We start from the raw sequence: 26109 nt of genomic DNA, 5'->3' as shown, positions 1-26109 counted from the left end.
AGAGGGAGCTTTACTCTGTATCTAACTTTGTGTTGTCCCTGTCCTGGGAGTGTTTGATGGGGACAGTGTAGAGGCAGCTTTATTCTATATCTAACCCCGTGTTGTCCCTGTCCCGGGAGTGCGTGATGGGGAGAGTGTGAAAGGGATGCAATAATCCCAGCACAAAGCACTGAATCTGACCAGAATGCATGGGGCGATTCCATTAGAAGCTGAGCTTCCATCCAGACTGTGTGAGTACTGTAAGTAAATAGGGATCATCACCTCCTCTGCCATGCTCTTGAGTCGAACAAGCCAATCCTCGGCCTGGTCCAGGGTGAGCTGCAGATCAGGACTGTCTTCATGTTTGAGCTTCTCTGCAGCTTGTGTGATCTGAAGTAAGTTTGTCGTGCGGAATCTGTAGATGTGATTGTCCAGGCAGGTGGCAGACGGAATCTCCGGGACTTTGGGAAGAGGCAGGCTGTGTAAAAGAGAAGACAAAACCTTGTTGGATCCCAGCACACCCCCATCCCTCAGCACTGCAGGGGGTAAGGGAGCCAGAGAACTACAGCCGGAATGTCACCCAGGAGGTGTCGGGAATATGACTGCAAAGACATTCCTGGCATTTTGGAGAATTATTACGGCTCTGACAAACAGTGTATGGTACTAAATCAGGAAATAAGATGGTGGCAAGCTTTGGAACTGTCCCACTGTGATTGGCCTTCATCTCCTCTCTGCCTGCAACACAGAGTTAGCGAGTTTTGAGAAGATTTGTAGTTCAGGTTGAGAATTTGGGTGTAGGTTGGCTCACTGAGCTGGAAGGTTCATTTCCAGATGTTTCGTCACCATAGTAGATAACATTTTCGGTGGGCTTCCGAATGAAGCTCCCGACTTCATCTGGAGGCTCACTGATGATATTACCTAGTTTGGTGACGAAAGGTCTGGAAATGAACCTTTCAGCTCAGCGAGCAAACCTGTAACACAGAGTATAGACACATTTCCTCAAGTTACATATCACACATCTAACTATAAGAGACACTGCTGTAGATCTCCTTTACTGACCCACTGTAATAGACACTTGGTGTTACTCTATATAACAGCCACTGGGTGCTATTCTCCATAAAACACAGAGTGTTCCTCTCTCTAATAATCATTTTGTCAATTCCACTTTGGAAATAGAATCAGTCTGACTTAAGATTGGGATACAGCCAGACTCTAACCTCACACCTTTAATGCATTGTCTGAGCTGAGATGTCAATCTTTGTTATAAAACCATAAGTTATCTTGAGAATGTGACTTAAAAGAAATTCTGGGATTTATATATTAATGAACCAAAACCTGCACCCCATTCCAAAAGATGAAAGACTTAACCACAATCCAGGTTTGCTCAATACACCATTTCATTTGTATGACACGTTACTACAGGTTCTGTGATAAACTCCACAACCACCTGATCAAGGAGCAGTGCTCTGAAAGCTAGTGCTTCCAAATAAACCTGCTGGACTATAATCCGGCATTGTGGGATGTTTAAGTCTCAATAACAGACAGAGGGTGTTACTCTCTACAATAGACTCTGGGTGTTACTCTATACAACAGACACTGGGTGTTACTCTCTATATTAAACACTGGGTGTTACTCTCTATATCAGACACTGGGTGTTACACTTTATATCAGGCACCGCGTGTTACTCTGCATATTACACACTGGGTGTTACTCTCTATATTAGACACTGGGTGTTACTCTATAAAACAAACACTGGGTGTTACTTGCTACATTAGACACTGGATATTACTCTCTATATTAGACACTGGGTGTTACTTGACATATTAGACACTGGGTGTTACTCTCTATAGTCGTACACTGGGTGTTACTCTTTATATTACACACTGGGTGTTACTCTCTATATTAGACACTGGGTGTTACTCTCTATATTAGACATTGGGTGTTACTCTCTATATTAGACACTGGGTGTTACTCTATGCAACCGACACTGAGTGTTACTCCATATAAAAGACACTGGGTGTTACTCTGTGTATTAGACACTGGGTGTTACTCTCTATATTAGACACTGTGTGTTACTCTATATATCAGACACTGGGTGTTACTCGATATAAGAGACACTGGGTATTACTCTATATAACAGATACTGGGTGTTACTCTCTACATTAGACACCGTGTGTTACTCCATATAAAAGACACTGGGTTTTACTTTGTATATTAGACACTGGGTGTTACTCTCTATATTAGACATCGGGTGTTACTCTCAATATTAGACATCGGATGTTTCTCTTTATATTAGCCATTGGATGTTACTCTATATAAGAGACACTGGGTGTTACTCTATATATTAGACACTGGGTGTTACTCTATATAACAGACACTGGGTGTTACTATATATATTAGACACTGGGTGTTACTCTCTATATTAGACACTGGGTTTTACTCTCTTAGGTAGACACTGGATGTTACTCTATATATTAGACACTGGGTGTTACTCTATATAACAGACATTGGGTGTTACACTTTATATTACACACTGGGTGTTACTCTATATATTAGACACTGGGTGTTACTCTCTATATTAGACACTGGGTGTTACTCTTTATATTACACACTGGGTGTTACTCTCTATATTAGACACTGGGTGTTACTCTCTATATTAGACATTGGGTGTTACTCTATGCAACCGACACTGAGAGTTACTCCATATAAAAGACACTGGGTTTTACTCTGTATATTACACACTGGGTGTTACTCTCTATATTAGACACTGGGTGTTACTCAATATAACAAACACTGGGTGTTACTTGCTACATTAGACACTGGGTGTTACTCTCTATAGTCGACACTGGGTGTTACTCTTTATATTACACACTGGGTGTTACTCTATATATTAGACACTGGGTGTTACTCTGTATATTAGACACTGGGTGTTACTCTCTATATTAGACATTGGGTGTTACTCTATGCAACCGACACTGAGAGTTACTCCATATAAAAGACACTGGGTTTTACTCTGCATATTACACACTGGGTGTTACTCTCTATATTAGACACTGGGTGTTACTCTATATAACAAACACTGGGTGTTACTTGCTACATTAGACACTGGGTGTTACTCTATATTAGACACTGGGTGTTACTCTCTATAGTTGACACTGGGTGTTACTCTTTATATTACACACTGGGTGTTACTCTATATAACAAACACTGGGTGTTACTTGCTACATTAGACACTGGGTGTTACTCTATATTAGACACTGGGTGTTACTCTCTATATTAGACACTGGGTGTTACTCTATATAACAAACACTGGGTGTTACTTGCTACATTAGACACTGGGTGTTACTCTATATTAGACACTGGGTGTTACTCTCTATATTAGACACTGGGTTTTACTCTCTTAGGTAGACACTGGATGTTACTCTATATATTAGACACTGGGTGTTACTCTATATAACAGACATTGGGTGTTACACTTTATATTACACACTGGGTGTTACTCTATATATTAGACACTGGGTGTTACTCTCTATATTAGACACTGGGTGTTACTCTTTATATTACACACTGGGTGTTACTCTATATAGTCGACACTGAGTGTTACTCTGTATATTAGACACTGGGTGTTACTCTCTATACTAGACATTGGGTGTTACTCTATGCAACCGACACTGAGAGTTACTCCATATAAAAGACACTGGGTTTTACTCTGTATATTACACACTGGGTGTTACTCTATATATTAGACACTGGGTGTTACTCTCTATAGTCGACACTGGGTGTTACTCTTTATATTACACACTGGGTGTTACTCTATATATTAGACACTGGGTGTTACTCTCTATATTAGACATTGGGTGTTACTCTATGCAACCGACACTGAGAGTTACTCCATATAAAAGACACTGGGTTTTACTCTGCATATTACACACTGGGTGTTACTCTCTATATTAGACACTGGGTGTTACTCTATATAACAAACACTGGGTGTTACTTGCTACATTAGACACTGGGTGTTACTCTATATTACACACTGGGTGTTACTCTCTATAGTTGACACTGGGTGTTACTCTTTATATTACACACTGGGTGTTACTCTATATATTAGACACTGGGTGTTACTCTGTATATTAGACACTGGGTGTTACTCTCTATATTAGACACTGGGTGTTACTCTATGCAACCGACGCTGAGAGTTACTCCATATAAAAGACACTGGGTTTTACTCTGTATATTACACACTGGGTGTTACTCTCTATATTAGACACTGGGTGTTACTCTATGCAACCGACACTGAGTGTTACTCCATATAAAAGACACTGGGTTTTACTCTGTATATTACACACTGGGTGTTAGTCTCTATATTAGACACTGAGTGTTACTCTCTATATTATACATTGGGTGTTACTCTCTATATTAGACACTGTGTGTTACTCTATGCAACTGACACTGAGTGTTACTCCATATAAAAGACACTGGGTTTTACTCTGTATATTACACACTGGGTGTTACTCTATATATCAGACACTGGGTGTTACTCGATATAAGAGACACTGGGTATTACTCTATATAACAGATACTGGGTGTTACTCTCTATATTAGACACTGAGTGTTACTCTCTATATTATACATTGGGTGTTACTCTCTATATTAGACACTGGGTGTTACTCTCTATATTAGACATTGAGTGTTACTCTCTATATTAGACACTGTGTGTTACTCTATGCAACTGACACTGAGTGTTACTCCATATAAAAGACACTGGGTTTTACTCTGTATATTACACACTGGGTGTTACTCTATATATCAGACACTGGGTGTTACTCGATATAAGAGACACTGGGTATTACTCTATATAACAGATACTGGGTGTTACTCTCTATATTAGACACTGAGTGTTACTCTCTATATTATACATTGGGTGTTACTCTCTATATTAGACACTGGGTGTTACTCTGTATATTAGACACTGGGTGTTACTCTCTATAGTCGACACTGGGTGTTACTCTCTATATTAGACACTGAATGTTACTCTCTATATTAGACATTGGGTGTTACTCTGTATATTAGACACTGGGTGTTACTCTATATAAGAGACACTGGGTGTTACTCTATATATCAGACACTGGGTGTTACTCTATATAAGAGACACTGGGTGTTACTCTATATATCAGACACTGGCTGGTACTCTTTATAAGAGACACTGGGTATTACTTGCTACATTAGACACTGGGTGTTACTCTCTATATTAGATATCGGGTGTTACTCTCTATATTAGACATCGGATGTTACACTTTATATTAGCCATTGGATGTTACTCTATATATTAGACATTGGGTGTTACTCTATATAACAGACACTGGGTGTTACGATATATATTAGACACTGGGTTTTACTCTCTATGGTAGACACTGGATGTTACTCCATATATTAGACACTGGGTGTTACTCTATATAACAGACACTGGGTGTTACTCTATATATCAGACACTGGCTGTTACTCGATATAAGAGACACTGGGTGTTACTCTATATAAGAGACACTGGGTATTACTTGCTACATTAGACTCTGGGTGTTACTCTCTATATTAGACATCGGATGTTACTCTTTATATTAGCCATTGGATGTTACTCTATATAAGAGACACTGGGTGTTACTCTATATAAGAGACACTGGGTGTTACTCTATATATTAGACATTGGGTGTTACTCTATATAACAGACACTGGGTGTTACTCTGTATAAGAGACACTGGGTGTTACTCTATATATTAGACATTGGGTGCTACTCTATATAACAGACACTGGGTGTTACGATATATATTAGACACTGGGTGTTACTCTCTATGGTAGGCACTGGGTGTTACTCTATATAGTAGACACTGGGTGTTACTCTTTATATTGGACACTTGTTACTCTATATTGCAGACATTGGGTGTTACTCTATATATTAGACAGTGGGTGTTACTCTGTCTATTAGACACTGGGTGTTACTCTATATAAGAGACACTGGGTGTTACTTGCTACATTAGACACTGGGTGTTACTCTCTATATTAGACATCAGGTGTTACTCTTTATATTAGCCATTGGATGTTACTCTATATAACAGACACTGGATGTTTCTCTATACAACAGACACTTGGTGTTACTATATATATTAGACACTTGGTGTTAAAATATATATAACAGACACTGGGTTTTACTTTCGATATTAGACACTGGGTTTTACTCTCTATGGTAGACACTGGATGTTACTCTATATAACAGACACTGAGTGTTACACTTTATATTAGACACTGGGTGTTACTCTTTGTATTGGAGACTTGTTACTCTGTATTACAGACACTGGGTGTTAGTCTATATAACAGACACTGGGTGTTACTCTGTCTATTAGACACTGGGTGTTACTCTATATAAGAGACACTAGGTGTTACTCTATATATTAGACACTGGGTGTTACTCTGCAACCGACACTGAGTGTTACTCCATATAAAAGACACTGGGTGTTACTCTGTATATTATACACTGGGTGTTATTCTATATATTATACACTTGGTATTACTCTGTCTATTAGACACTGGGTGTTACTCTGTATAAGAGACACTAGGTGTTACTCTCTATGTTAGACACTGGGTGTTACTCTCTATATTAGACATTGGGTGTTATTCTCTATATTAGACACTGTGTGTTACTCTATGCAACCGACACTGAGTGTTACTCCATATAAAAGACACTGGGTGTTACTCTATATATTAGACACTAGATGTTACTCTATATCAGACACTGGGTGTTACTCGATATAAGAGATACCGGCTGTTACTCGATATAACAGATACTGGGTGCTACTCTATATAAGAGACACTGGGTGTTACTTGCTACATTAGACACTGGGTGTTACTCTCTATATTAGACATCGGATGTTACTCTTTATATTAGCTATTGGATGTTACTCTATATAACAGACACTGGGTGTTACTCTATATAAGAGACACTGGGTGTTACTCTATATATTAGACACTGGGTGTTACTCTAAATAACAGATACTGGGCTCTCTATAGTAGACACTGTGTGTTACTATCTATATTAGACACTGGGTGTTACTCTATATAACAGACACTGGGTGTTACTCTCTGTATTAGACGCTGGGTGATACTCTGTATATTAGACACTGGGAGTTACTCTCTATAGTAGGCATTGCGTGTTACTCTCTATAGTAGACACTAGGTGTTACTCTTTATATAACAGACACTGGGTGTTACTTTATATATAGACACTGGGTGTTATTCTATATAAGAGACACTGGGTCTCACTCTCTATATTAGACACTAGGTGTCACTCTTAACATTAAACACTGAGTGTTATTCTCTATATTAGACACTTGGTGTAACTCTCTATATAAGAGACACTTGGTGTTACTCTCTACATAACAGACGCTGGGTGTTACTCTATGTAAGAGACACTGGGTGTTACTATCTACATTTTACACTGAGTCTTACTCTCTATATTAGACACTGGGTGTTACTGTCTATATAACAGACACTGGGTGTTACTCTCTATATTAGACATTTGGTGTTACTCTCTATATAACAGACACTGGGTGTTACTCTATGTAAGAGACACTGGGTGTTACTATCTACATTTTACACTGAGTCTTGCTCTCTATATTAGAGCTGAAAATGTGTTGCTGGTTAAAGCACAGCAGGTTAGGCAGCATCCAAGGAATAGGAAATTCGACGTTTCGGGCACAAGCCCTTCATCAGGTGCTTGTGCCCGAAACGTCGAATTTCCTATTCCTTGGATGCTGCCTAACCTGCTGTGCTTTAACCAGCAACACATTTTCAGCTGTGATCGCCAGCATCTGCAGACCTCATTTTTTACCTATCTATATTAGACACTGGGTGTTACTCTCTATATTAGACACTTGGTGTTACTCTCTTCATAACAGACACTGGGTGTTACTCTCTATATTAGACATCGGATGTTACTCTTTATATTAGCTATTGGATGTTACTCTATATAACAGACACTGGGTGTTACTCTATATAAGAGACACTGGGTGTTACTCTATATATTAGACACTGGGTGTTACTCTAAATAACAGATACTGGGCTCTCTATAGTAGACACTGTGTGTTACTATCTATATTAGACACTGGGTGTTACTCTATATAACAGACACTGGGTGTTACTCTCTGTATTAGACGCTGGGTGATACTCTGTATATTAGACACTGGGAGTTACTCTCTATAGTAGGCATTGCGTGTTACTCTCTATAGTAGACACTAGGTGTTACTCTTTATATAACAGACACTGGGTGTTACTTTATATATAGACACTGGGTGTTATTCTATATAAGAGACACTGGGTCTCACTCTCTATATTAGACACTAGGTGTCACTCTTAACATTAAACACTGAGTGTTATTCTCTATATTAGACACTTGGTGTAACTCTCTATATAAGAGACACTTGGTGTTACTCTCTACATAACAGACGCTGGGTGTTACTCTATGTAAGAGACACTGGGTGTTACTATCTACATTTTACACTGAGTCTTACTCTCTATATTAGACACTGGGTGTTACTGTCTATATAACAGACACTGGGTGTTACTCTCTATATTAGACATTTGGTGTTACTCTCTATATAACAGACACTGGGTGTTACTCTATGTAAGAGACACTGGGTGTTACTATCTACATTTTACACTGAGTCTTGCTCTCTATATTAGAGCTGAAAATGTGTTGCTGGTTAAAGCACAGCAGGTTAGGCAGCATCCAAGGAATAGGAAATTCGACGTTTCGGGCACAAGCCCTTCATCAGGTGCTTGTGCCCGAAACGTCGAATTTCCTATTCCTTGGATGCTGCCTAACCTGCTGTGCTTTAACCAGCAACACATTTTCAGCTGTGATCGCCAGCATCTGCAGACCTCATTTTTTACCTATCTATATTAGACACTGGGTGTTACTCTCTATATTAGACACTTGGTGTTACTCTCTTCATAACAGACACTGGGTGTTACTCTATGTCAGAGACATTGGGTGTTACTATCTACATTTTACACCGAGTCTTACTCTCTATATTAGACACCGGGTGTCACTCTCAACAATAGACACTGGGTGATACTCTGTATTTGGTTTGATTCTCTTTAATGTCAAGTCCCGGTATCCCCCCCTGTGATAGATGCTGGCATTGCCCTCTGACCTTTATGTCTGATGCTGATATCCAGCTTTACCTGCAGTCGGTGATGACTATGTCAATTAGTTCATCAATTCTTCTCTTCACTTCGCTGTCCGGACTTTTTGCCTTGATAGCAAGGTGGACCTGCTCCAGTCTGGACTCCTACAGCGGACATATGATCAAAGAGTGCCAAACTCATCACAGGACTGAAGCCAGTTCGAAAACGATAGCATTTCAAATGTAACACAGGACAACAGCAACGTCCAACTCACGAGATCACACACACGTGAAAAATAAGACATGGAGGCGATATAACAATGCACTAAACCAGGGACTGCTGGAGCAATAGCACAGCAGGATTGGCCTCCTGGGACAGAGTGTCAATGCCTTCACACAGTTTAAGGATGGACAGCAGAAAAATAAGGGAGTGATGAATGGGATTAAACCACCATGTCCTCATGCAAGCTGGGGGGTGAGAATGGATGGAGTGAACAGGATTGAAACACACCCAGAGTGGGAGACACTGAGTAGGTCTGGCCTTACCCATGAAGAGAGAAACAGAGTTAATGCTTTGAATCCGATATGACTTCTTCAGTCAGTCAGCCTGTTGAGGGGTAAAGGGAAGGGGCAGTGTCAGGAGGAGGATCTGTATCGGGGGACGAGTGAGTGCCTGAGGGGATTGCTGGGTCCCATCATGGGGCATGCGGATGGCAGCGAGATTTCTGATGCCATTTCCCTCTCGGTTGAGTCAAGTTCCAGCACCCGTCGCTGACCTCCCATTCCCCCATCAGCACCATTGCGAGTCCATAACGGCACGGTCCAGGGCACAGCACAGGCCCCATCGCCCCATCCCACAATAACCATCGCCCCAGAAATCTCTGTGCCATTCTTTGTATTCCCTCGACTTTGTCCATTGCCTCCATCCCTCCCATCAACACTCACAAGTCTATCCACAGCGTTAAGCAGAATGTTCAGCGCATCGATTCTATAGCTGATATCCTCCCAGTATGATGACAGGACCACAACTGGCTTCACGTTTCCCCAGGGCAGGAAGTAATAATGGCAACCTGAGAAAGAGTAAGGAGTGAGCATTATCCCTAAAGGTTAGCCAACATCCTGGCAACCTCTCCCCTCCTTCCCTGAACCTTCCTTCCCAATATCATTCTGTAGTACCTGCCCCCAGTGTGTGGTAGTACCTGTAGTACCTGCCCCCATGCATGATGGACAGTCCTTCAACAATAACATCTGAGTAATTCAAGCCCCAACGATTAAAAAAAATCAGTGTCAATATTTTTGACTGAAAAAGCATTAATGCTCATTTACTGGGCCAATCAGGGAGCCCTGGCTGACAGGTATAAACTGGAGGTTATTTCCCTGTCCAATTCTATTCTGATTTAGTCCCTGCCCTCCCCTTCACTGTTTGATCACACAGCATTGCCCTTTGATGTGAAGGGCACTGCTTGTCACTGGCTACCCGGGTGTTTCCTATCTTCCTGGTGGTCGAAACCGAATAAAGATTTGTACACCTTGTGTCTCTCACTGTGTCTCACACCTGCACACCCACAACATGGGTGCTGGGGAAAAATAAGCACTACCGCAGTTAGGCGGTAGTGTGGGGGTTAAATATTAAAAAAGACAAAAAAAAATGTGTGTTTTCTGAAAGAAAAAAAATCTAACCAGGAGATGCACTGCCCTTTGATGTGAAGGGCACTGCTTGTCACTGGCCACCCGGATGTTTTCCTATCTTCCTGGTGGTGGAAACTGAATAAAGATTCAAAAGAAAAAAATAAACTGGAGGTTATTTCCCCCTCCAATTCTATTTTGATTTAATCCCTGCCCTCCCCTTCACTGTTTGATCACACAGCGTTGCCCTTTGATGTGAAGGGCACTGCTTGTCACTGGCCACTCGGGTGTTTTCCTTTCTTCCTGGTGGTGGAAATTAAATAAAGATTTGTGCACTTTGTGTCTCTCACTGTGTCTCACACCTGCACACACACACACACCATGGGTGCTGGGGAAAAATAAGCACGACCGCAGTTAGGCGGTAGTGATGGGAGTAATAAAAGAAACACAGGGGTGTCAAGAGGCTCTGTTAACTCTGAGAGTTGCCTCTGCCAAAAAAAAGAAATGAAAAGAAAAGAAAAAAAAGGAAATCTCAGTCTGAGGACTGACTGTGAGCGAGCAGGTCATAGCCTATGTACAGTGCATGTGTAAATAAAGGGCGACTTAGTGACAGGATAGCAGCCTGTGTGCAGTTATTTCATTTCACCTCCTAATGTTTCCTAGACAACGTCAAGGCCTGACTATTGGAAATCAGAGTAAGACCTTCCCCACAGACTCCCATAGTTAGGTTCATGTGAAATTGAATCCCCTGTTCACTTGCACACATGTCAAACTGCACTAATAGTGTAGAGATGGTTGACCTACCATCGAACACTGCCCGGCTGTACTGGGTGGTGGAGGCCAAGGGCAGACAGGTGGCATCGAACTTGTTGCCGTAGTTACCGATGCTGACCTCAAACTGGATGGCATCGCCTACTTCCTGAAGCATGGTGGCGGAGTAGAAGACGGCACACAGGTGGAACTTACGGCGACGGAGGTGTTTCTGGGGGGAAGAAGAACAGGAAGGCACGGTCACTTGGTGGAGGAAGCTTTTTTGGTGACTAAGCCAGCAGACAGCGAGGAGATGGTGAGGTTTAGAAGCAGAAAACATCACCCAAACAGGCCGTTCACCCATCAGGTCCAGGCTAGGTTTGCATTCCTGATAATGCTTCATCGGGGTCATGGAAACATGCAGCGGAGGCCCTTCAGCCCATCAAGTCTGTATCGCGAAAAATACACCACACTAGTCTTACCCTAGTCCCACTTTCCTGAGCTAGACCCATAATCTATGACATTTCAAGTGCTGGAATAAGTACAGCTGGTCAAGCAGCATCAGTAGGGCGAGAGAGTCATCATTTCAGGACTGATGAAGGGTCCTGCCCAAAACGTTGACTCTCCTGCTCCTCTGATGCTGCCTAACCCACGGTGCCTTCCCAGTTCCACTTTTTTTTTTATCAACTCGGACTTTCCAACATCTGCAATCCTCACCATCTCCATGACATTTCCAGTCCTTTTTAAAGGTCGTGACGTTTTCCCATCTCCTCTACCCTTCCAGGCCATGCATTCCAGGCCCCAAACACCCCCTTACCTTTCCCACATCCTCTTCAATCCATCTCCATTATGTTAAAAATCACACAACACCAGGTTATAGTCCAACAGGTTTAATTGGAAGCACTGGCTTTCAGAGCACTGCTCCTTCATCATGTCATTGTCCGACGAAGCAGTGGCGCTCCGAAAGCTAATGTTTCCAATAGAACCTGGTGTTGCGTGGTTTTCAACTTTGTACACCCCAGTCCAACACCAGCATCTCCAAATCATCTCTATTATATACTTGAACTAGACCCTGTGACAGTGAGTTCCAACCCACCTCGGAGTAAAGATGGTTTTCCAAAATATCCTTTTGGATTTATTTCTGATTGTGGAACCAAACAGGGATAAAGCCATTTTAAAACTAACACTCTGTAACAAGGTAGATTTGATAAATAAGTGAAAAGTCTCACTGTATTAGCTCCTCTGCAGAAATAGTGATCATAACACAATTGATTTGAGATTGAAAGGAACAAACTGTAATTGCAACTAAGAATCCAAAACATAAAGCCAATCAGTAAAATGCTCTGAAGTATACAGACGATAGGCAATCTTCAAACAAGTCAGTCAAAACATCCAACAACAATGCATTCCATTGAAAGACTTGTGATCTATTCCGGATGAAAGATTTTGCTCTACCACCAGTCTAACTCGGGTATTTTTCCTCAAATCTCTGAGGTATAGGAGTAGAACATCGAACATAAAATAAAGCACTACAGCATAGAAACAGGCCCTTCGGCCCATCATGTCTGTGACAACCATGATGCTATTCAAATCTAATCATATCTACACATGGTCCGTATCCCTCCTGTTCATGTGTATGCCTAAGTGCCTCTTAGATGTTGCTACTTTTTCTGTTTCTACTGCAGTATGTTCCAGGAACTGACCACCCTCTGTAAAAGACAATCCTCACACATCTCCTTTAAACATTCCCCCACTCACTGTAAATCTATGCGCCCTGGTATTTGACTCCGACTACCCATCCTATCCACACCTCTCATAATGTTAAATACTTCTATCAGATCACCCCAAGCCTCTGACACTCTAGATAAAGCAATCCAAGTTTGTCCAACTTTTCCTTTTGGTTACAATACTCCAAGCCAGGTAACATCCTGGTAAACCTCTTTTGCACCCTCTCTCCAAAGTCTCCAGATCCTTCCTGTAGGGTGGGGACCAGAACTGTACACACTATTCCAAATGTGGCCTAACCAAATTATTATATGGTTGCAACATTATTTGTCAACGTCTATACTTAATGACCTGACCGATGAAGGCAAGCATGCCATATTTACCACGTTATCCACTTGTGTTGCCACTTTCAGGAAGCTATGGACTTGCACCTCAAGATCCCTCTGTATATCATTGTTCCTAAAGGTCCTGCCATTTACTGTGTACTTTCCTCTTGCATTTGATCTCCCAAAATGCATCACCTCACTCTTGCCCAGACTAAACTCCATCTCCCACTTCTCTACCCAACTTTCCAGCTACTCTATAGCCTGCTGTGTCCTCCGATAACCTTTTTCACTATCCAAAAGTCCAACACTTTTTGGGGTGACTGCAAACTTACGAATCAGGCCACCTACATTTTCATCCAAATCACTTGTATTTATTACCAACAACAGAGGTCCCAGTGGAACACCACCAGTGACAGATCTCCAGTCAGAAAAACATTCTCCTTCAACTACCCCCAACCAATTTTGTATCTAACTTACCAACTCAGCACGAATCCCATGTGACCTAATGCTCCTGACCAGCCCACCATGACGCACCTTGTCAAATAATTTAGTAAAGTCTACACAGAGGAACCTCGATTATACGAATATCGATTATCCAAATTTTGGATTATCCAAAAAAGATTTCAGGGTCCCACAAAAAAGAGGTAAGTGTATTCGGATGACCTGTACTGAAGAACACGTGAAAACGCTGGCAAAAATAAAGAAACGCAAACAGCTCGAGCATCAGCGACAGGATATTTTTTAGGAAGGGTTGTTACACAACCCTTTGCAAAAGTAAGTGTTTTACAGTGTTCCCGGCACGTTACTGGGCAGTTCATTAAAGAAAAACCCGAGAATGTAAACCCATGTGCAAGGTTGTGCTTCTGTCTTTCTACTGCGAGACTGAACTCCCAGAAACTGACAAATGCTCTTGCGATCATAGAGTCTGTCGGGACCTTGTTTAATGCTGGGATTTGATATACAGTATTTATGTGATGGTAAGTCCTTCTCCTTTTAACCCGGAATTTATAGACTGCAATGATTAGTTTGTCTAAATGGCAGACTCGTTAAAATTATAGATTTAAACAAACTCTCCGGTAGAGCACAGCGTTAGATCAGTATGGCTTCCCTTGTTCAAGGTAAAATCGATTACCCGAATGAAATAGTGTGTGCCCATTTCGTTCAGATAATCGAGGTTCCTCTGTATAGACAACATCCACTGCCCCAGCCTCATCAATCACCTTCGATGTTTCCTCGGAAAACGCTATCAGAGGTTTGAGACAATACCTCCCCTGCATGAAACCATGCTGACTATCTCTAATAAGTCCTTTCTTTTCCAAATACCAAGTAAATCCTGCCCCTAAACAATCCTCATCCACAATTTTCCTAACACTAATGTAAGGTTCACCAACATATAATTTCCTGGATTATCCTTGTTGCCCTGTGTAAACTCAAGAGCAACGTCGGCTCCTCTCCAGTGTTTGGGACCTTACCTGTGGCTAAAGACGATAGAAAGATCTCTGTTGAGGCTCCAACAATCTCCTCTCTTGCCTCCCCGTGTATCCTGGGAGAGGGCCCATTAGGCCCTACAGATTTATCTACCATAATGTTTTTCAAGACACCCAGCACCTCCTCCATTTTAATATCGACGTGCCCTCGAATATCACCATAACCTCACTAATCTTACCATCATCCATGTTCTGCTCCCTGGTGAATACGGGTGCAAAGTACTCATTAAGAACTTCACCAACTTCCTCTGGTTCTACAAACACATTCCCACCTTTGCTCTCGAGTGGACCTACCCTTTCCCTAAATATCCCTAAATTTCCCTAAATACCCTCTTCTTTCTAATATATGTACAAAATTGCCTTGGGATTCTCCTTAATCCTACTCACCAGGGATATTTCATAGCTGCCTTTAGCTCTCCTAATTCCTTATTTAACAGCCTTCCTGCTTCCTTGTCTGATTTCAGTTTTCGAAACCCGACAGAGATTTCCTTTCTCTGTATGACGAAGCTTCCAATATCTCTTGCCATCCAGGATTCCCAAATCTTGCCATCCTTCCCTTTCATCCTGATAGGAACAGGTAGGAAGTGCGAGGACTGCAGATGCTGGAGATCAGAGTCTAGATTAGAGCAGTACTGGGAATGCACAGCCGGTCAGGCAGCATCCGAGGAGCAGGGAAATTGACATTTCAGGCATAAGCCCTTCAGCAGGAATGAAGAGCGTATGGCTGAAACGTCGATTCTCCTGCTCCTCGGATGCTGCCTGACCTGCTGTGCTTTTCCAGCGTCACACTCTTGACTTCTGATAGGAATAGGAGGAGAGAGTGAGGTCTGCAGATGCTGGAGATCAGAGCTGAAAATGTGTTGCTGGAAAAGTGCAGCAGGTCAGGCAGCATCCAAAGGGCAGGAGATTCGACGTTTCGGGCATAAGCCCTTCATCAGGAAAGATAGGAATATGCTGGTCCTGAACTCTGATCAATTGGCGATAAAAGACTCCCACATGTCAGATATGGATTTACCCTCAAACAGCCATCCCTCATCTAATTCCTCCAGTTCCTGCCTAATACTGGTGTAATGGGCCTCCCTCTCCCCTCAAATTGGCATTTTCACCCGAAGACCAGTCTTATTATTATCTATAACTGTCTTAACACTTACACAATTATGATCACTGTTCCCAAAAGGTTCCCCCACTGCAACTGTGATCGCCTGGCCAGATTAATTCTGCAACATAAGGTCTAGTATGGGCCTTTCCCTCCTTGGACTATTGACATATTGTTTCAAGAAACCCTCCTGGGTGCACCCAAACAAAATCTGCCTCATCTCAGCCCCTGGCCCTAAAGTAGCCTCAGTCAATATGGGAGAGTTCAAAGTATCTACTACAACAACTGTGTGATATTTACGTGACCTGCTTACAGAACTGTTCCTCCAGCTCCTGAGGGCTATTAGAAGGCCTATACTATGAGTGCATCATAGTGATTGCGCCTCTCTTATTCCAGAGTTCTATCCATATGGACACACCGGATGAGCCATCCAAGATGTCTCCACTTAATACAGCCTTGAAATTCTCCTTAATCAGGAACACAACTCTCTCAGCCCCATTTACACCCTTTCCTATCTTGTCTGGAACATCTAAACTCTCGAACATTGAGTTGCCAATCCTATCCTTCTTTCAACAATGACTACAACATTGCATGTATGAACGCAGGCTTGACGTTCCTCTGCCTTACCAGTTATACTCATTGCATTTCATAAGGACACTTCAGAGGGTCAGACCCACTGTGGTCATTAAGCAGGCACTGCTGGTTCTTCCTCTTTTTGACATCTCCTCAATCTCTCCATGTGCTGACCTACTGTTCCACTTCCTCCCCTCCTCTCTATGTGTTGACCTACCGTTCCACTTCCTACCCCCCCTTGTGCTGACCTACTGTTCCACTTCCTACCCCCCTCTCCATGTGCTGACCTACTGTTCCATTTCCTACCCCCCTCTCCATGTGCTGACCTACTGTTCCACTTCCTACCCCCCTCCATGTGCTGACCTACTGTTCCACTTCCTACCCCCCTCCATGTGCTGACCTACTGTTCCATTTCCTACCCCCCTCTCCATGTGCTGACCTACTGTTCCACTTCCTACCCCCTCTCCATGTGCTGACCTACTGTTCCACTTCCTATCCCCCTCCATGTGCTGACCTACTGTTCCATTTCCTACCCCCCTCTCCATGTGCTGACCTACTGTTCCATTTCCTACCCCCCCCTCCATGTGCTGACCTACTGTTCCACTTCCTACCCCCCTCTCCATGTGCTGACCTACTGTTCCATTTCCTACCCCCCTCTCCATGTGCTGACCTACTGTTCCACTTCCTACCCCCCTCTCCATGTGCTGACCTACTGTTCCACTTCCTACCCCCCTCTCCATGTGCTGACCTACTGTTCCATTTCCTACCCCCCTCTCCATGTGCTGACCTACTGTTCCATTTCCTACCCCCCTCTCCATGTGCTGACCTACTGTTCCACTTCCTACCCCCCTCTCCATGTGCTGACCTACTGTTCCATTTCCTACCCCCTCTCCATGTGCTGACCTACTGTTCCACTTCCTACCCCCCTCTCCATGTGCTGACCTACTGTTCCATTTCCTACCCTCCTCTCCATGTGCTGACCTACTGGTCTGCTTCCTACCCCACCTCGCCACATTAGTTTATTCCCTCCTGACTGACAGTAGTGAACCCCCTTGCCATGTAATTGGTGTTAGTCTGGTTTAGGTGCAACCCATTCCTCTTTAGAATACTCATGGTCAAAGACGAGAGTGGTCCTAAAGGAAGAGTGCTGAACTGGGGGACAGCCAACTGTACCTAAATTTGCCAGGAGCTGTGGAATGTGGATTGGGAGCACCTACTTGAAGGTAGATCCATATTCGATATGTAGGAGGCTTTTAAAGAGAGGTTGATTCGAGTTCAAGACAGATATGTTCCTGTGAAAATGAGGGATCGAAATGGCAAGGTTAGGGAACCATGGATGACAGGAGCAATTATGAGACTAGCTCAGAGGAACAAAGAAGCATACGTAAGGTCCTGGCAACTGAAGACAGACGAAGCATCGGGAGAATATCGGGAATGTAGGACCAATCTGAAATGAGGAATTACGAGGGCTAAAAGAGGTCATGAGATATCTTTAGCAAACTGGGTTAAGGAAAATCCCATAGCCTTTTATTCATATATAAGGAACAAGAGGGTAATGAGAGAAAGGGTTGGCCCACTCAAGGACAAAGCAGGAAAGTTATGCGTGTAGTCAGAGAAAGTGGGTGAAATTCTTAATGAGTACTTTGCATCGTTATTCACCGAGGAGAGGGACGTGACAGATATGAGGTTAGGGATAGATGTTTGATTACTCCAGGTCAAGTCGGCATCAGGAGACAGGAAGTGTTGGATATTCTAAAAGGCATTAAGGTGGATAAGTCCCCAATTTTGGATGGGATCTGTCCCAGGTTACTGAGGGAAGTGAGAGAGGAACTAGCTGAGGCTTTAACACGTATCTTTACAGCATCCTTGAGCACAGGTGAGGTTCCGGAGGACTGGAGAATTGCTAATGTCGTCCTCTTGTTTAAGAAGGGCAGCAGGGATAATCCAGGTAATTACTGACTGATGAGCCTAACGTCAGTGGTAGGGATGCTGCTGGAGAAGATACCAAGGGCTAGAATCTATTCCTATTTGGAAGAAAATGGGCTTATCAGTGATAGGCAGCATGGTATGTGTAGGGAAGGTCATGTCTTACCAACTTAATAGAATTCTTTAAGGAAGTGACAAGGTTGATTGATAGATGTCATATCCGTGGACTTCAGTAAGGCATTTGATAAGGTTCGAGTAAAAAGTGAGGTCTGCAGATGCTGGAGATCAGAGCTGAAAATGTGTTGCTGGTTAAAGCGCAGCAGGTCAGGCAGCATCCAAGGAACAGGAAATTCGACGTTTCGGGCACAAGCCCTTCATCAGGAATGAGGAGAGTGTGCCAAGCAGACTAAGATAAAAGGTAGGGAGGAGGGACTTGGGGGAGGGGCGATGGAGATGTGATAGGTGGAAGGAGGTCAAGGTGAGGGTGATAGGCTGGAGTGGGGTGGGGGTGGAGAGGTCAGGAAGAAAATTGCAGGTTAGGGGGATGGTGCTGAGTTCGAGGGAATCGACTGAGACAAGGTGGGGGGAGGGGAAATGAGGAAACTGGAGAAATCTGAGTTCATCCCTTGTGGTTGGAGGGTTCCCAGGCGGAAGATGAGGCGCTCTTCCTCCAACCGTCGTGTTGTTATGTTCTGGCGATGGAGGAGTCCAAGGACTTTGATAAGGTTCCCCATGATAGGCTGATGGAGAAAGTGAAGTCGCATGGGGTCCAGGGTGTGCTAGCTAGATGGATAGAGAACTGACTGTGCAGCAGGAGACAGAGAGTAATAATGGAAGGGAGTTTCTCAAAATGGAGAATTGTGACCAGTGGTTTTCAACAGGATCCATGTTGGGATTACTGTTGTTTGTGATATATATAAATGATCTGGAGGAAGGTATAGGTGGTCTGATTAGCAAGTTTGCAGATGACACTAAGATTGGTGGAGAAACAGATGGTGAAGGGGACTGTCAGAGAATACAGCAGAATATAGATAGATTCGTGAGTTGGGTGGAATAATGGCAGATATAGTTCAATCCGGGCAAATATGAGGCGATGCATTTTAACAGATCCAATTCAAGAGCGACCTATACACTAAATGGAAAGGTCCTGGGGAATATTGATGTACAGGGAGATCTGGGAGCTCAGTTCCATTGTTCCCTGAAGGTGGAAGTACAGGTCGAGAGAGTTGTCAACAAGGCACACTGCATACTTTCCTTCATTGAGTACAAGAGTTGGCAGGTCATGTTACAGTTGTACATGACTTTGGTTCGGCCACATTTGGAATACTGTGCACAGTTCTGGTTGCCACATTACCAAAAGGATGTGGATGCTGTGGAGAGGGTGCAGAGGAGGTTCACCAGGATGTTGCCTGGTATGGAGGGTGCTAGCTAGGAGGGGAGGTTGAGAGGATTAGGATTATTTTCATTCAAAACACAGAGGTTGAGAGGGGACCTGATTGAGGTCTACAAAATCACGAGAGCTATAGATAGCAAGAAGCTTTTTCCCAGAGTGAGGAATCTCAATTACTAGGGGTCATGGGTTCAAAGTGAGAGGGGAAAAGTTTACTGGAGATATGCACAGAAAGGCAGAGGGTGGTGGGGGCCTGGAACACATTGCCAGTGAAGGTGGTAGAGGCGGGCATGATAGCATCATTTGAGCTGTATCTAGACAGATACATGAATGGGCAGGGAGCAGGGAGTTACAGATCCTTAAAAAATAGGCAACAGGTTTAGACAGAGGATATGGATCAGCCCTTCAGCCCTGGCAATCTTTTCTGAACCCTTTCAAGTTTCACAATGTCTTTCCTACAGCATCACAGTTTTGAATGTACTCAATGGTCTAGCCTTTGTGATTGATAATGCATGACCTTCGACATGGATAGGGAAGTGCTCTCTCTCTCTCTCCTGCACTGACAGCTTCATCTCCACTCTCAGATACTTCCACATAGTTACTGATCTTCCAGCATCGCCATCATACACGTCATTAACTGGACAGCGAGTCACCATCTCCTGATCATACAAACATTCTCCTGGACACTGCCATTTCTTTTCAGGTTTTTACTTATGTAAGGTATGATTTGTCTGGTTAGCATGCAAAACAATACCTTTCACTGTATCCCGGTACACATGACAATAATGCATCAAACCGAATCAAATCTCTTTGGAAAGTTACCGACACATCGATGCACCCACAGTCTTGGGAAGCACATTCCAAACCATGATGACCTCTGTGTAAAAAGAGGTTGCACAACTCAATTCCACTTCTGTGTCCCTCTGGTCACTGACCCTCCCGCTACATTTCTCCTCATTTACTCAGCCAAAAGGCGCTGAATCTATTGTGCCTCAAAGTCTCCAGTTTTTGGCATCATTGGAGATGTTGCTGTGGCTTCATGGGAGCGCTGTGGCCTTTACACAGCGTGTGTTCCATTGAGTTTTCATCTGCTGCCATCCTGATAAGAACGACCTCTGCTTTTTCTTTCACATGTATTTGCCGAGAATGCGAATTCTGCAGTATCTGGGGCAAGCCACTAGGTGGCGGGCTAATCCTTCTAGAGTCAGAGTCATAGAGATGTACAGCATGGAAACAGACCCTTCGGTCCAACCCGTCCATGCCGACCAGATATCCCAACCCAATCTAGTCCCACCTGCCAGCACCTGGCCCACATCCCTCCAAACTCTTCCTATTCATATACCCATCCAGATGCCTTTTAAATGTTGCAACTGTACCCGTCTCCAGCACATCCTTTGGCAGCTCATTCCAAACACATACCATCCTCTGCGTGAAAAAGTTGCCCCCTAAGATCTCTTTTATATCTTTCCCCTCTCACCCTAAACCTATGCCCTCTAGTTTTGGACTCCTCCACCCCAGGGAAAAGACTTTGCCTATGTACCCTATCCATGCTCCTCATGATTTTGTAAACCTCTATAAGGTCACCCCTCAGCCTCCGACGCTCCAGGGAAAACAGCCCCAGCCTGTTCAGCCTCTCCCTGTAGCTCAAATCCTCCAACCCTGGCAACATCCTTGTAAATCTTTTCTGAACCCTTTCAAGTTTTGCAACATCTTTCTGATTGGAAGGAGACTAGAATTGCACGCAATACTATAATCACACAACAGCAGGTATAGTCCAACAGGTTTATTTGGAAGTATTAGCTTTCAGAGCACTGCTCCTTCATTAGGTAGCTGTGATGAAATAAACCTGTTGGCCTATAACCTGGTGTTGTGTGAGTTTTAACTTTGTCCATCCCAGTCCAACACCGGTTCCTCCACACCAAGCCTTGCAATTTACAGAAGGCTCACATGTGGGAACAGCAAGAAATAAGGAAGGCAAATTGAATTTTGATATTTGGTGCTTGAGATGCCAAAGCGGATTGATAAAGTCAAAATAGAGTGGTTATTTCCCCTTGTGCTTTAGTCTAGAATGAGAGGCCATCGTTTTAGGATAAGGGATAGGTTAAAGGGAGCAGGCAGGACAGTTGAGTTAGAGCCAAGGTGAGATTAGCCATGATCATAATGAATGATAGAACAGGCTTGAGGGGCTGAATGGCCTACTCCTGTTCCTCATTCTGATAATATTATGATTGACTCCACATGAAGAGCTGTCAGGGCTGGACATTGGCTGTGGATCCTGACAACATTCTGGCAAATCCCTTCACAAACTGAAGGTGTGTGTTCCAGAACTTGCCACCCCCCCTAGCCAAGCTGTTCCAGTATAGTTACAATACTGGCATCTACCCGACAATGTGGGAAATTGCCCAGGTATGTCCTGTACATAAAAAGCAGGACAAATCCAATCCAGGCACTTACCGCCCCATCAGTCTACGCTCAATCATCAGTAAAGTGATGGAAGGAGTCATCAACAGTGCTATCAAGCAGCACCTGCTCAGCAATAACCTGCTCAGTGAAGCCCAGTTTGGGTCCCACCAGGGTCACTCAGCTCCTGACCTCATTACAGCCTTGGGTCAAACATGGACTAAAGAGTTGAACTCCAGAGGGGAGGGGAGAGGGACAGCCCTTGACACCAAGGCTGTATTTGACTGAGTGTGGCATCACGGAGCCCTGGCAAAACTGAAATGAATGGGTATCAGGGGGCAAATTCACTGGTGTGTGGATTCACACCTGGCACATAGGGAGATGGTTGCGGTTGTTGGGGGTCAGTCATCTTAGCTCCAGGACATCTCTGCAGGAGTTCCAAGGCCCAACCATCTTCAGCTGCTTCATCAATGACCTTCCCTCCATCGTAAGGTCAGAAGTGGGGATGCTCACCGATGATTGCACGATGTCCAGCACATTGGCAATTGCTCAGGTATTGAAGCAGTTCGTGTTCAAATGCAAAGAGGAACCCCTTAGTTTATTTTTTCATGGGACATGAGCATTGCTGGCTGGTTCAGCACTTGTTACCATTCTTAACTACGCTTGAACCAAGTGATTTGCCAATTCTTTCAAAACCTGTTGGACTATAACCTGGTGCTCTGTGATTTTTAACATTGTTCACCCCAGTCCAACGCCGGCACCTCCATCTTACTCCAACATAACCACGGTGGCTACAAGAGCAGGTCAGAGGCTAGGAATCCTGCAGCAAGTAACCCACTTCCTGACTCCCCGAAGCCTGACCACCGTCTACAAGGCACAAGTCAGGAGGGTGATGGAATACTCCCCACTTGCCTGGATGGGGGCAGCTCCAATGAAGGGCCTGTTCCCACACTGTAAGTAATCTAATCTAAGTAATCTAATCTAATCCAAAACTCTCAAGAAACCTGACGCCATCCAGGACAAAGCAGCTCATCTGACCCCTCACGCACCACCTGCAACATTCACTCTCTTCATAGAAGAAGGCCATTCGGTCCCTCGATTCTCTTCAATCAGATCATGGCTAATCTGTTTATTCTTCAAAATCAATGTAGCTGCGTCCTGGTTCCCTGCCTAATAACCATCAACCAATCTCCTTACACCTGCTCCCCCCATCCCCTGACCCACCTATACCTCCAGGAACGGAACCCCTCTCCATCCTCCAGAACTGAAATACCCCCCCTCCCCCGGCTAGGACCAGGCACCATCATTGGACCTGACCCTTCACACTCCATCCTCAGGATCCACATCCTGCATGGGACTGGGCCCTACATCCTTCTCACCCCCTATTGGACCTCATATCGCCCGCCTAACCTGAGCTACTGGAAAACTCCATCACTTACCTGATCCATTGCCACTTTGCACTGGAACCCTATCAATGAACATAGAACATGACAGCACAGTACAGGCCCTTCAGCCCTCGACGTTGCCCCAATCTGTGGAACCAATCTGAAGCCCATCTATCCTACACTATTCCATTCTCACCCATATGCCTATCCAATGACCATTTAAGGTTGGTGAGTCTACGACTGTTGCAGGCTTCTATTACTCTCTGAGTAAAGAAATTACCTCTGACATCTGTCCTATATCCATCACCCCTCAATATAAAGCTATGTGCCCTCATGCTAACTATCACCATCTGAGGAAAAGGACTCTCACTGTCCACCTTATCTAACCCTCTGATTTTCTTATATGTCTCAATTAAGTCACCTCTCAACCTTCTCTCTAACGAAAACACCCTCAAGTCCCTCAGCCTTTCTTCATAAGACCTTCCCTCCATACCAGGCAATATTCGAGTAACTGCACGCAATTCTCCAAGAGTGGCACTTATACCCATATCTACCCAGCACCTTAGATTAGATTACTTACAGTGTGGAAACAGACCCTTCGGCCCAACAAGTCCACACCAACCTGCCGAAGTGCACCCACCCAGACACATTCCCCTTCACCTAACACTACAGGCAATTTAGCATGGCCAATTCACCTAACCCGCACATTTTTGGACTGTGGGAGGAAACCAGAGCACCCGGAGGAAACCCACGAAGAGACAGGGAGAATGTACAAATTCCACACAGCCAGTCGCCTGAGGCGGGAATTGAACCCAGGTCTCTGGCGCTGTGAGGCAGCGGTGCTAACCACTGTGCCACCGTGCCGCTTACTTACCTGTCAAAAAAACAACTCCTCTCGAGACAAAAGAAAACTGCAGATGCTGGGATCCAAAGTAGACAGGCTGGGTGAACACAGCAAGCCAGGCAGCATCAGGAAGTGAAGAAGTTGACGTTTCAGGAGTAACCCTTTTTCAGCCCTGGGGCGGGTATAGGGGGAGCAGCAGATCGAGGGGGAGGTGGGGGCAGAGTGGTGAGGTGGGGATAGGTGAAGACAGGTAAAGGGAATGACCTGATTGGTCAGTGGGAGGAATGAATCCGGTTGGTGGCAGGGAGCAGGGCGAGGGGCTGGGAAGGGAGTCGGGGAATGGGCAGGGAGGTTATTTGAAATTGCAGAGCTCAATGTTGAGTCCTCCGGACTGCAGAGTGCCCAGGCGGAAGATAAGGTGTTGTTCCTCCAATAGGTGCCATGGTTTGTTTGGGCAATGGAGGAGGCCAAGGATAGTCCTGTCAGAAAGGGAGTGGTTGGGGGGAATTGAAAACAAACTGCTGGCAGCCTCACCCTCTGTACTGCTGGAGCTGTCTGTGGTGCTGAACACTTATACCACTGGCCACTGTGAGAAAGGTGGGAGAGTGCTGACCTTCCCCCAACTATCTTGCCGCAATTAAAGTGCGGGTCCTTTTTTCTGAAGAATTCCTGATGGAAATTCTTCCTTTATATAGTAAAGAATTGGAGTAGCAAGTTGCCTGTGATTGCCAGTGCTCAGAGGATCCAGCCTGAATAACCTGCGGAAGAGTATACAACCGGACGGGGCATTGGACACCGTACCTGGAGTACAGCGTGCAGTTTGGATCTCCTTCAGGAATTCTTTCCACACGTGGCAGACGGTGGAGATGGACGATGAAGCTCATCCCTAGGAGAAAGGCTTTCAGTCTGAGGTAAGATTGAAGAGCTTCACCTTCAATCATTCCAGGTTAAAAGATGTGCAAAGTCCTGAGGGAACTTGTAGGGTGTAAGATGAAAGGGTGCTCCCCTTGAGTGGCACAGTGGCTCAGTGGTTAGCACTGCTGCCTCACAGCGCCAGGGACCTGGGCTCGATTCCCACCTTGGGCAATTGTCTGTCTGGAGTGTGCACATTCACCCCTCTGTCTGTGTGCGTTTCCTCCCATTATTCAAATATATTCAGGTTGGGTGGATTGGCCATGGAAATTGTCCAGGGATGTGAGGCTAGGTGGGTTAGTCATGGATCACAGGGATGGGATGAGGCTGGGAGAGCTGCTCTTCGGAGGGTTAGTGTGGACCCGATGGGCCAAATGACCTGCTTCATGGACAGGTTGGACTGAAGGGTCTGTTTCCATGCTGTATACATTCAGTGCAGCACGGTGGCTCAGTGGTTAGCATTGCTGCCTCATCACACCAGGGACCTGGGTTCAATTCCTGCCTTGGGTGTCTAACT

The 26109-nt window shown here is 44.3% G+C and overlaps 1 protein-coding gene across 6 annotated transcripts in view; it reads right to left on the bottom strand.

Moving 5' to 3' along the window:
* Positions 1–26109, bottom strand: part of dysf (dysferlin, limb girdle muscular dystrophy 2B (autosomal recessive)) — a 440247-nt gene that overhangs the window by 195887 nt on the left and 218251 nt on the right. For all 6 annotated transcript variants that reach the window (XM_060835988.1, XM_060835909.1, XM_060836235.1 and 3 more), the window contains 4 exons: positions 11583–11760; positions 10098–10222; positions 9211–9317; positions 262–457 (listed from right to left, as the gene is read on the bottom strand). In XM_060835988.1, coding sequence (XP_060691971.1) covers positions 262–457; positions 9211–9317; positions 10098–10222; positions 11583–11760 — 606 coding nt within the window. The remainder of the gene's footprint in view (positions 1–261; positions 458–9210; positions 9318–10097; positions 10223–11582; positions 11761–26109) is intronic.

This window comes from Hemiscyllium ocellatum, chromosome 1 (genome assembly GCF_020745735.1).
Source record: "Hemiscyllium ocellatum isolate sHemOce1 chromosome 1, sHemOce1.pat.X.cur, whole genome shotgun sequence".
In the NCBI taxonomy this organism is placed as follows: domain Eukaryota; kingdom Metazoa; phylum Chordata; class Chondrichthyes; order Orectolobiformes; family Hemiscylliidae; genus Hemiscyllium; species Hemiscyllium ocellatum.
Note: the sequence above shows the minus strand (reverse complement) of the source record. Positions and strands in the feature narration are given on the sequence as shown.